General features: G+C 37.5%; 1 protein-coding gene across 2 annotated transcripts in view; it reads right to left on the bottom strand.

Moving 5' to 3' along the window:
• Positions 1-729: 729 nt before the first annotated feature.
• LOC149258706 (GYF domain-containing protein) overlaps positions 730-12,970 on the bottom strand; it is an 84,276-nt gene continuing 72,035 nt past the window's right edge. The window contains exons 8-11 of one of the 2 annotated variants that reach the window (XR_016256896.1): positions 5,716-5,897; positions 5,539-5,598; positions 1,545-2,218; positions 730-1,161 (exon numbers count right to left, since the gene is read on the bottom strand). Coding sequence is in view for 1 of the 2 variants with exons in the window: in XM_089415936.1 (XP_089272062.1) it covers positions 1,794-2,218; positions 5,539-5,598; positions 5,716-5,897 (667 nt within the window). In the remaining variant the exon portion in view is untranslated. Of the gene's footprint in view, positions 1,162-1,374; positions 2,219-5,538; positions 5,599-5,715; positions 5,898-12,970 lie in introns of those variants that run through there. The other variant, XM_089415936.1, reaches the window with a different exon arrangement.

The raw sequence follows: 12,970 nt of genomic DNA, 5'->3' as shown, positions 1-12,970 counted from the left end.
CTAAATACCCGAAGTCGTATCATGATGGCAATTAGTTTTACTCGCCTCTTCTACGAAAGAATTTACTAGAGGAATTCATTTTTAGTTTGCAACTTACCCCAATTGCTAAATCGCAGTATCATGCATTTTTTCTCATTTTTTCTGCAAACATTATTTTAGAAGCTCTAACCCTTGCATCGATTCAATATTACATAATCAACCAAAATATCAGCCATATTAAAATATACACAATAACCATAAGCCAGTTTTCAGATCATGAAAACAAACCTACAGAATTAGGTGTTTGGATTTGGAACAGACTCCAGTGCATGCCATTTTCATCATGACAGCTTCAGGTGTGTTTTGGAGTTTTCCCTGCATAAAAGCCAGCCAGTGATTTGGAATAAAATTCCAAACACGGAATGCCAAACCTCGAAAGTGTATTTGCCTGAAGGATTTTTATTTACTATTGGCATGAAAATCGAAAGAAGTCCAACGCTTTTCTTGGGTCAATTTCGATGCGAGTCGTAAATATACATGAATTATGTGCTAAGCAGGCAATTTTACTTGCGGGGAAACTGAAAAAGCGTTGTAACGGACATCGTTCATGTCTATCTTGTACGCTCACCATTTTGTTATTATACATTTCAATGGTCTAGGTTGCTTAATCTATTTTCCCATTTTTGTTCAATCCATTTAAAGACTATCTGTGAAGTTGAAGGCTTATTATGTAAAAGGCACAACGGAAACTTCAGGTAAGATAACATTATTTTATTAATGTCCAAAAATGACCGAAGAGTTGGTCAATGGAACGACATTCCTAGCATTTGATATTTTAACTTCCCTATGGAAGCTAAAGTATAATATCACCGATCAACTTTAAAGGGAAATACTGAAGTCTTGGCCGCGTTTTTTCCTCCAATGATTCTGAGTATTCCATCTGACAAAAATATTTCTACATTATTGCTACCTGAAGCAATAGCAGAGGATACTGTTAAATTGATCAAATATTAAAAAATACAAATTTGGCAATATGTCCGGAAAAGATATTTCCTCGTATTTCTGAAAAATGCACTATAGCAAAATTCAGCTCCCATGGCAGAGGATAACAAAATATCCAAGATTCGCCCTTTTCTCAGAAGCCAGGTTGAAGAAAAAATAAATTCAGGTCACTTATTCCTTCTGCAAGCAAATGTTGTACGCTTATTACTACATGATTTTCATTTTTTAATAAACAATGATGTGGAAAGATAACAGTTCAACACAAAAACGATAGCATGATACCAAGGGGTCTAACTCTACGAAATTCAGTCATAATACAATGCAATACTAATGCCTTCCTAGTGACAAATAAATTTCGTGTCTGAAACAAAATTCACCTCTACTGAAAAAATCAGCACCATCAGAACAGACATTAACATCAGCCATTCTTCCAACCAAAACTATACAATAATGTAACATGAACACCTTCATGTCGACCCAATTAATGACTTTGAAAAACTGCAGAGACTTTCCAAGCTCAGGCTATAAAGATACAACTTAAAATTACAAAATTGAGAACTCACTTATAAAAACAATGGGGGCACTGTCGCTTGCACCATTCCAAAGGTGAACTGATCCAAGTAACAATTTCCATGCTACTTGACATTTCTGCAAAACTGCTTGAGCTGATTAATAATTGCTGCAGCTCTATCGAACATTTACAAATATTTCAAGTCTCAAATGCATGTACAGATGCCAGCCCATACAGGTCCTGGCCTAACTTCTACACCGTGGGCAGTTGAAAATAAATAATTCACAAAGACACTCGTGGTCTAATCATCAATACTCTGAATCTCACCCTTCATTATCCGTGTTGTGCTTTCAACACTGAATCCCAATACAGCTGGACTTACTTTCTTGCCTCTCTTGCTTTTCTTCTTACCCCCTTTTGCTGAAACATCTAAATCATTGCCAATAGAAGCATCTGAATCTCTGACAGATCTAGAATCCAATGCAGGCTTCCTAGTCTGAATTTCGTTAATGTTAGCATGTTGACTCTGAACCATCATGCTACCTTGACCTTGAACATCTTGACGGGAAAAGGCCATCTCAATGACATCTGCAGGTAAAAGCTCCTTATATTTCAGGACTTTATCAATGAACTCACGCTCATGATCGAAGGTGCCCAAATTCTCAACTAGAAGCATTTCAGCCTCTGTCGTTGACTGTTTCAGGCAATATTCCAGAAAATGTGTATCTGGCAATATGTGGTCAAGTGTACATATTTTTAAATTTTTTCAAAGAAGCTGCATTGAACTTGAAGACCAACAACATATTATTGCAGAAACTGCTTTCAAATTCAATATTCCCCATCCATTGCTATATCCAAAAACGCAGCAAATAATGGAGGGAAACATACAAAAAAGTGGAAAGCATTGCATTTAGAAGTTTACAAAAAAAAGAGAAGGAGACAAACGGATGAACTGCACCATCAATGGAACAAAAAGGCAACAGTTACCAGCTTTATTGAATGGCTTGCAAAAATGAGAGTACACAAGCACTTTCCATGCTATTAGCAAAACTGATGATGACATAAAATACTGGACACAACTCAACCAGGAATTGAAATGACAGAAAAACTGAGGGAACACACGCAAACAGACAGCACTTATCCCCAGAACAGCAAAATAACTGCAGGCAATTGGAACAACCCAGCCTATTAATAACACCAGAAAACCAGGCACCAAACCCACTGATTTCCGAAAACAAGCACATAAACATAAAAATTGCCAAAATAGAATCCCCACCTCTAACTTACCACAATATTCCTAGCAGCATGAGGAAAATAAGACCGACAAGGTACACCTTGACGATAAATACGATGCATCCGCTTAAAAACATTTACCAAAGATCATTTTGAGGGCTGGAATGAAATTTTCAACATCCATCCCTCCAAAAAAAGAAAAACAAACTTCCGCCAGCACCAGTGGTCATAGAAACTTAAACAATCAACGGAATCAGGTAGCGTACATTAGTAAATGAGTGCTTTGTATTGTGGAATATTCCATAAAATAATATAAAGGTGGTGATTCAAGTCTCAATCTAAGAATAGTGTTTTTCAAAACTAACTTTCTGAAAGGATTACAGGCAAGGAGGCAAAGGAGTGAACTGCACCATCAATCTAACAAAAAGCCAACAGCTACCAGCCTTATTGAACAGCTTGCACATAGAGAGAGAACTACACAAGTATAATCAATGCTATTACATATTAGCGAAACTGATTATGCCATAAAATATTATACACAAGTCAACCAAGGCATTGAAATGACAGAAAAACTGAGGGAACAGAGACAAACAGGCAGCAACGCACTCATGATTGCTATTTTGGGCCAAAACGCCAAAATAACCGCACCCAATTGGAAGAACCCAGCACATTAAGAACACCGGAAAGCCATGCACCAAACCCACAGATGTCCAAACACAGCCACACCAACATAAAAATTGCCAAAATAGAATTCCCACCTCTAACTTACTACAATATTCCTAGCACCACGAGAAAAATAAAATCAACAAGGTGCACCTTGAAGAGCAATAACATGGATGCGGTTAAAAACATTTACCAAAGAGATGATTTCTAGGGCCATGTGTATGGAATGAAATTTTCTACGTCTATCCCTCCAAAAATGGAAAAAACAAAATTCTTCCAGCAAGAGTGGTCATAGAAAACTTAACAATCAAGAGAAACGGGTAGCGTACATTAATAGATGAATGCTTTGTATTATGGAATATTCCTTATCCTCTAGTTCACCTTAAACCCCTGGTTTCTATTTGACTTTCTCACCTAAAAGGATGTGCCCCAGTCGACCTCTCTGTCCCTCACTGCAGAGGATGGGGTCTCAATGGTGGTTACTATAAAGTGAGATATGGTTATAAAGAACAGCTCAGGAAAAGTCCACTTCCTCCTTGCAACTAGAGCTAGAGCTTGAACCACACTAAGTACGAGTAGCCGGGATAACCCTACACCTTTACGATTCTTCTGTTGCCGGCTGCTAAATAGCCCCCCGTACAAACAAGTAGTTCCTGACCCGCTAAATAGGCTCCTCGTACCTGTAGTTGGTGACGGCTGCTAATTCCGTTGTGTTTCTTAAATATGTTATCTGGTGCCAGCTCCTTACCAATCTGTACCTTCACTAACACACATACACTCACACACTCACCCAGACACAAGCACTAACACACATTCATTGACATTCAAAATAGACAATACTACCCCCCATAAATCATCCCACCAAATATGTTCTCAGTTGCCTTCCTTATGACTAGCAGGTTAGAACGATGGTTAGGTTGGTACGGAAGGAGTTTTCAAATCAATCCAAGCATATGTCCAAGCCAAGAAAATAAGAGATAGAAACAAACTCCTTTCATCTTTAGACTTTCCTTCGGTACATACTCCCCCTTCGTGATTCACGCATTAGCCCAGCCCATGGTCTATTCATCTCATGTTATTTCCCACCCTGAGACTGAGGTGAGGGAGAGAGGAGAAGAAAGGGGGAATAATATATAAGAATAGTGTTTTCAAAGCTAATTTTCTGAAAGGATTGCAGGCAAGGGGGCGAAGGAATGAACCGCACCATCAATGTAACAAAAAGGCAACAGTTACCAGCCTTGTTGAACAGCTTGTAAAATAGAAGAGAGAACTACACAAGCACATGCAATGCTATTAGTGAAACTGATGATGACATAAAATAGTATACACAAGTCAACCAGGTATTGAAGCGTCAGAAAAAAATCAGGGAACAGAGGCAAACATGCAGCGCTTGTCCCCAGATAGAGCAGTATTGCACTCATGCTTGATATTTTCGGCCAAAGTGGCAAAATAACTGCAGGCAATTGGAACAACCCAGCATATTAACAATACCAGAAAACCATGCAACAAACCCACAGATGCCCGAAAACAAGCACACCAACATAAAAATTGCCAAAATATATCAGATCCCCACCACTAACTTGCTACAACATTCCCAGCAGCACAAGAAAAATAAGATCAATAAGGTGCACCTTCAAGACCAATAAGATGGATGTGCTTAAAAACATTTAACAAAAAGATCATTTCAAGGGCCATGCGGCTGGAATGAAATTTTCTACGCCAATCCCTCCCAAAAAAGAAAAATAAACCACTGCCAGCATGAGTGGTCATAGAAAACTTAACAATCAAGAGAATCAGGTAGCGTATATTAGTAGTTGAATGCTTTGTATTATAGCATATTCAATAAAATAATATAAGTGTAGTGATTCAAGTCTAGGTTTAAGAAAAATATTTTTCAAAGATAATTTTCTGAAAGGATTACAAGCAAACAATCAAAAGGAAAAATATACAAAGAGATCACCCAACCTTTTGTGATAAACAGGCCACAAGGACATGACATCTGTAGCATATATAGCATTCACTATACCTTATCTGCTACTAAAAAGGAGTTTTCTCTTGATGCAAATAAGACAATTGGCCGTTGTCAATACAGAAGGGACGGTACAAAGTGGACAATTAGTAAACTAAAACATTCTTAACTTGAAGGATACCATTGTTGCCAACCAGCTTATTCAACTCTGCTTCACACCAATCATGAAAGTCCTTTGCCTCTGTGAAAAGCAAAAGTGAGCATATAACAAAACATGAACAACTCAAAGCAGCGAAAAATATAGAATCAGAGAAACAAACTGAACATCTATGAATCACAACATGCACTCAGACATTACCAGTAAGTTTGCTAACAAGCTGCTTCTTTCCCTTTGCTGATGATGATAGAGAGAGATCTGAAAACTTATTAACAGTGACAGAACCAGCTGATAGTTGACGTGACGATGACGATCCAAATGACTGTTTTCCTGTGCTGAGTTTTGGTGTCAAGCTTTTGCCAGTCAGAGATGGAAAATCTGGCCTGCACAAATGACAATTTACACTTATATGCTTTAGGGACCATATGTCAATCATGGCTGCGTTGAACACTCAAAGGTAAATGAAATAAATACAACACAATTCCTGAAACAGAAAAACTTAAAATACGCAGAAATTTATATATAAATATTTATTAGAAAGATGAATAGATAGATGATGTCTTTTACAATGGGGTTTCCTGGCTTAAATACTGCCATGGGCACCCTTTGGGGAAAGGGCATGATCTTATGATCGTGCCCTTTCGTCTAATTAATCCTAAAACTAAATAATAAATCTAAAATTAAAGACTAACTAATTTTTTACATAACATTGCCTTCCTCTCGAAAGAATGCTTTGTCCTCAAAGCATACGTAACGACGGATGTTGTTGACAAAATTCTTCATTCTCCCATGAAGCGTTTTCTTCGGCAAGTCTTTCCACTTGATTATATATTCCAAAATGATCAAAGTCACACACTGTAAAAGGTCTTGGATTAATCTCTCAATTTCCGTTTTTTGGAGATGTGGATATCGGTATGGCTTGATGTTGACAAGGTCTGACTCTGTTTTAACTTCTGTTCTACGCTCAATTTCCGTATTAGGCGACATCTTCATAGGTAGGTCTTGAATCTCTGGTGATTCTTCTCTGGTCATATTTGCAGATAACATTTCTAATTGGTGACATTGTACTACATAAGTAGGTGCTCCTTTTCGACTCAGCTTCATCATCTGGGATGATGATGTAACTTGATTTTCTGGTGGTTGGAATCCTTGTAGCTTGTACTTCTGACCTCCCCATTTGAATTTTATAAATTGTATTTGATGGTTGGCGGCATAAGTACCTAAAGTTCGTAGCCATTGGATACCTAAGACTACATCTACTCCTAACGGTACTGTGAAAAACGGAGACTCTAAACTGAAGTCTTGAATCTGCAATTTAACCTTATGGCATTTTCCCACCTTTTCAATCTTTTTACCGTTAGCTATCATCACTTTCATGTTTGGTAAGGGAAATGAAAATATATTGAGTCTCTTTGCCACAGTTGTATCTAAAAAATTGTGTGTGCTTCCAGAGTCAATGAGAACCACTACGTTGTTCTTCTTTATGTGTCCTTTTAACTTTAAGGTCTGAGGTTGTGATATACCTGTCATGGCTGATAATGACACTTGCGGAATACTTCCGTCATCTAATTCTGGTGAGAATTTTGTGGCGTCTTCTGTGTCTTCTATGTCATAATCTTCACTGTTTGAATCATTGGTTGCTTCACAATTATATAGGTTCTTTGGTTCTTTTCCTTTAGCACATCTATGTTTGGGGTCCCACTTCTCACCACAGCGTTTACATTTACCCTCTTTTATCCTTTGCATTTCCACATTAGATTTTTCATCTTCACGACGATGTGGTGGAACATATCTTGTATTATTTGAGTCCACATACTGGGGTATCCTTCGTCTTGCATAAGCTTTTTCCACTGTTGACCAAAATATTGGTTCGGATTTCTTTTCGGCTGTTTTTGCTTTTCGTCTTGCTTCTTCTATAGATGTAATATCATGCATCTCAAGTTCTGCTTGTAAATGGGTTTTGAGTCCCGAGATGTATGACTGAATTAGACGAGATTCTGATAACCCAGGTACTCGTGTTACTAAGGTCTCCCATTCTTGAGTGTATTCGTCCACACTTCCTTTTTGTCGTAATTTGATGAGTTTTAAAAAGAACTATTCTTCCTTTACACCTTGGAATCTTTTGAAGAATGCATCTTTAAATCTCCTCCAACTAATGACGTGTGTGGTCTTTTTCCACCACATATACCACTTATATGCTTCTCCCTCGATTTTCATGGATGCATGTCTGAGATTTTTGTCATCGTCAGTGATGTCATATATCTCAAAGTATTCTTCTGCTTTATTTATCCATGCAACATTGTTTTTTTCGTTTCCATCGAATTTAGGCATCTCGACTTTTGCCCTCTTCTGGTATGTGGCTAATGGTTGAGCAAAAAAAGGGTGTTGATTATTAAGGGTATCCCAAAGTTGCTTGTTTGTAAAGGCAGTGTTACTTGCTTCTTGGTGGGGTGCCGCTGATTTTCTTGGGGATTCAACCTTTTCATGAGAATTTGTTGACTTTGTTGAATCTGATGAGAGATGTTCTTGATTTTCTTCACCATCTTTTAATAGCTCTTCGGGTGTACAATTCGACTTTTTACACAGACTTTTCAGCATTGTTAAGACTTCTCTGAAGTTTACTCATGTTTGGACATGTTGACTTTCCATCTTTATCTCTATTCGATTTGTCGTTTCTTCAAGATTTTTGATTTTGTCCGCTTGCTCCCCAAGCTTGCTCTCGACTTCATTTAATCTTTTACTGACCTCGTCATGGTTGTTATTTATCTTTTGCTCTGCATCCAACAACCTTTTCTGGAAATCCGCCATTGTCATTGTCGACATTGAGCGGGTTTGCGGGGACGTGTATTTATTTGCCAGCTAAAATGTTTTTTTTTTTTAATTAAATTAATTTAATTTAATAATTTAATTTAATTAATAATTTTTTTTGCTTTTAAATTAAATTAATTTAATAATTTAATTTAATTAATATTTTTTTAAATTAAATTAAATTAATTTAATAATTTAATTTAATTAATAATTTTTTTTAATTATAATTTATAATTATTAACCTTATATATATATATATATATATATATAAATTAAAGTTATAAATTATATAACTTATAATTATATTATATATATAAATTAAAATATGATATATATATTATAATTAAATCACGTATATATATATATATATATATATATATATATCATAAACTTCTGAACAGTCACGTCTATTGACTGAACCCTTTCACTATCCACAAATATATCGAATATCACCGCAGATTTTTTTTTAACGGATGCTGTTTTTTTAAAAAAAAATCGTGAACGGAAGGAATTGGAACAGTGGTGCGGATGGGAGAACGGCAATGCGACGGGGTATTTCGGGGGCAGGGTGAAAGCTGACAGGCGGTTGAGCAGGGGAGAGCTAGCAACGACGGGCACGTATAGGAATCGGGCGGTAGTGGCTTTCAGTTTGGCGGTGGTTGTATCGATGAGATCTGTGGCGTGGACGAGTTTAATTTTTTTTTTTTTATATTTTTAAATAACAGCGTTCAGATGCAACAGATTGCAGAGGTGCAGCGATATAGCAGAGCAGGCGAGGATAGGAATCAAGTGGTATGTGCTGGTAATTCACTTAACGTGGTTGACTTCGTGGTTAAAGGTGGTTCGCAGAGCTCGTATGCTGCTCCAAATGTCAGCGACACGGCCCGCATGAAGGACACACTCCGAATTTTCAACGCGTACTTCCTACAGTTTGTAAAAGAAGAGGAAGATCGATGCAAGAAGCCGGAGGCTGAGAAAACTACAAAGGGTTCAAAGTCAACAAAGGACAAAAATGGACGAATTGAACTGTGGATGACTGAGAAGGAGGGTTGGCGATGGTTTGGAATGTAGTTCGACTGAGCGGACAACAGGGTCAGCGGACGGACAGCCTGAGAACCGAACCGCTCTGATACCAATGAAACAGAAAAACTTAAAATACGCAGAAATTTATATATAAATATTTATTAGAAAGATGAATAGATAGATGATGTCTTTTACAATGGGGTTTCCTGGCTTAAATACTGCCATGGGCACCCTTTGGGGAAAGGGCATGATCTTATGATCGTGCCCTTTCGTCTAATTAATCCTAAAACTAAATAATAAATCTAAAATTAAAGACTAACTAATTTTTTACATAACAATTCCGATCAAAACATGAAAGGCATAGTTACCATTCCACGTCAATTGAATTTATTTGGTACCATTCTTCTAAATGCATAAATTCTACATTAGAAAAGCTTATATAACAAATTAAATTCAGAGCATCAACAGGCAAAAGTTGTACTGAATTTCAAATTGCATAAGCGCAATAGAGATTTTTTTCTAGTTATAGATAAGCTATCAGCAAAATGCTGTAGTATTTAAGTTTATATCTCCACTGTTAACGTAGTGGTGATTATAAATGAAAGGCAGAGAAAGAATTTTAAAGTGGATATAAGAAATGACTTCCCTTTCTTTCCAGCACTGTTCGTTGGGGCAAGTACAACACTTGCTGCATCCTAAAGAAACAGAGGTCTCAAAAAAATATAAATAACATTTAAGATATCTAGAAAAATGCTAGCACTCAGTAGTTTGAAGATGAAATGCTGTAGTATTTAAGTTTATATCTCCACTGTTAAAGTAGCGGTGATTATAAATGAAATGCAGAAAAGGAATTTTCAATTGGATATAAGAAATGACTGCCCTTTCTTTCCAGCACTGTTCGTTGGGGCAAGTACAATACTTAGTCGCATCCTAAAGAAACAAAGGTTTCAAAAAAATATAAATATGCTAGCACTCATTACTTTGAAGATATTACCACCCTTCTAGGACAACCTTAAAACTTGCAAACAGTTTATATATCTTACCTGATGTAACAGTGACGAAAAAATCATATCATAACTGTGTATCAATGCATTAAACAAAGAGAAATGTTGAATTTGAAATAAAAATTTAAAGCTTTAATTGAAATTTTAAATTCAAGAACCAAAGGAGCAGTAATAAAAGCCAGGGAACAACAACCAATGTCAAGACACATTATTATTCCTCAGTTTTTAAACTCTTCACAAAAGTTATAATACAATGAAGAGGGAAGAAAAGCATTCAAGAATAAAACAGAAGCCTTCTAATCTAGATCATGAAAATTTAAAGGGGTGAGGTCCTTTTCAACATCATTCGGTATACTTGGAGGTATCACAAAGTGGAGCTCTGATAGGGATAGGGTTTTGATTCTGCAGATTCTTCTGCAAACCTTAATTTTTCAGCCGTATTCTGTATCCAGCTAAACTCTGTATCAGATTTGGGAACCTTTTCTTCTATTGCTTCTGATTTTTTCATGAATATCCACATGGGGAGGGGTGCAAACCCCTCCTACAAACAAGCAGTGACTAGGGAAAACAATTCAAATGCCAGCTGGTCACGACCAAATCATACTGAAGGAGCTCCTCAGGAGAATGTAATCTTGGTAGCTCAATAGCAATCCCAGTTCAAAAGCAGATGCTTGCCACAAGCTACAACCAACCCTAAATAGGGGGTTCAGTCAAATAAAATAGAAAGCCATATTCAGTTTATGAAAGACCATGCCCTCATCTGCAAATTTATTGGGATATGGCCCTAGGAGAAAGATTTGGTGAAATGGATACAAATCAAATAGCAGCCAAAAGGTCAGATTGACTACTGTTTTTGAAAATCGCTCCTATTTCTATAACAATGTTGGCCCTTTCCATTCGTTTATAGGAGTGTTACAATCCTGAGAAAGAACAGTTTTTGACAACTCCGGTCTGTGTAAGATTGTTCTCACTTCTGAAAAATTTTGGTAGCCCAAGATCCTTGAAGACATTGGGAACACTATAGGTTCTTCTGTGAAAATCTCCAAGGTAACCAAGCGTGGTCAATATATTTCATATGCTAGAATTTGCCTGTATATGAAATTGAATATATCCCAGCCCCATCCAGAATCTACTGAGCTTTCCTATCAGGATGAAACCTGGAGGCATTCCTCGGACAATGAGCATGTGTAGTTTCAATGTTGCCAGTGTATGTGTTAATTTTAGGTATGTTCTATGCTTAGTGCAATTTATTTCAATTTTCACAGTTAGCTCAATATATTTTCCAGATTAGCAATCACATCAGTACTAAACTGCAGATAGAACATAAACATAGATCGCAAAAGACAAGCCAAGACAAGAGGACACAAGATGTGGCGCTAGCCAGGGACAAACCCCAATGTGGGGAAACCCTTGATCAATTCTTCAATATTTCAGCAGAGAGAGAGATAGTACGTTTACAACAGAAGTAAACATTTTGACTTATCTAGATAAGAGCATAGATCATCTGTAAGAAGATGATACATGAGATCAGTTGAAGACATGCTACTTCAACTGATTCTCCAAGGTGACTCTTTCACCTATCATTTTGCTGCATACCGTCATCATGCTGCACCTCACCGTGCTGCACCATGCTGCACCCATCATGACAATGCTGGACATCATGAACATGCTGTACACATCATACTGCTGCACCTTATGCTGCACTGCTGTCCCATGTGTCATAACCATGTTGTCATAGAGCATGTCTCATGTGCTTGCAGCACCATGCTTGTCATGCTGTTCATTGTACCTTTGTTGCCATGTCACAACTGTCCCATGCATTTATACAGCATTATGTACCTTGCTGTCCCATGCATCTATACAGCACTATGTACCTTGTTGTTCCATGCATCTATACAGCTCTATGTACCTTGTTGTCCCATGCATCTATACAGCTCTATGTACCTTGCTGTCCCATGCATCTATACAGCACTGTGTACCTTGCTGTCCTATGCTTTGCTGCACTAGTTAGCAGCTGTCCCACTATGTACCTTGTTGTCCCATCTTCCTGTGCTGCACCGTGTGACCTTGCTGTCCCATCTTCCTTTGCTGCCAACACACCATACAAACACGCTGTAATTTCTGGGACTGGTTAGGGCACACAACAGTCCCTAACCATCCTCAAATCTGGCCCAGAATTTCCCTTATGAAATGCAGCCTACCCTAGTGTGAACAGACCTCATTTAGATGACTGCGTTTAGGGTATTCTAGAATTGCAGCTAGGGCTTACTTCGGACAGCATCTTGGGCTTATTTAGGACAGCATTAGGGCTTCTTTAGAACAACGTTAGGGATTCTTTCCATCTACATCTAGGGCAGCCTCTTTTCCTCCAACTTCTAGGGCTTCCACTCCTAGATTTCTCTTCCACTAAAACCCAAGACAAGTGCAGAGAAATCAAGATAGAAGTGTCTGTGTGTGAGAAATGACTCTCAAATCATCTCTTTTTATACTAAAATGTTGAGCACATGTGGGGTTTATTTGGTTGCTGGCCGATCTTGACGAATTGGCTTATAACACAAATAAATTCATAACTCCATGAATACTTATTGGAATCGGATGATCTTTAGATCAATCCTACACCT

The sequence above is a fragment of the Pinus tabuliformis genome, chromosome 6, assembly GCF_031772625.1.
Source record: "Pinus tabuliformis cultivar Carrire ecotype Pingquan chromosome 6, CPIR1, whole genome shotgun sequence".
Classification (NCBI taxonomy): domain Eukaryota; kingdom Viridiplantae; phylum Streptophyta; class Pinopsida; order Pinales; family Pinaceae; genus Pinus; species Pinus tabuliformis.
The sequence above is the reverse complement of the archived record's forward strand: the minus strand, read 5'-3'. Positions and strand labels throughout refer to the sequence as shown.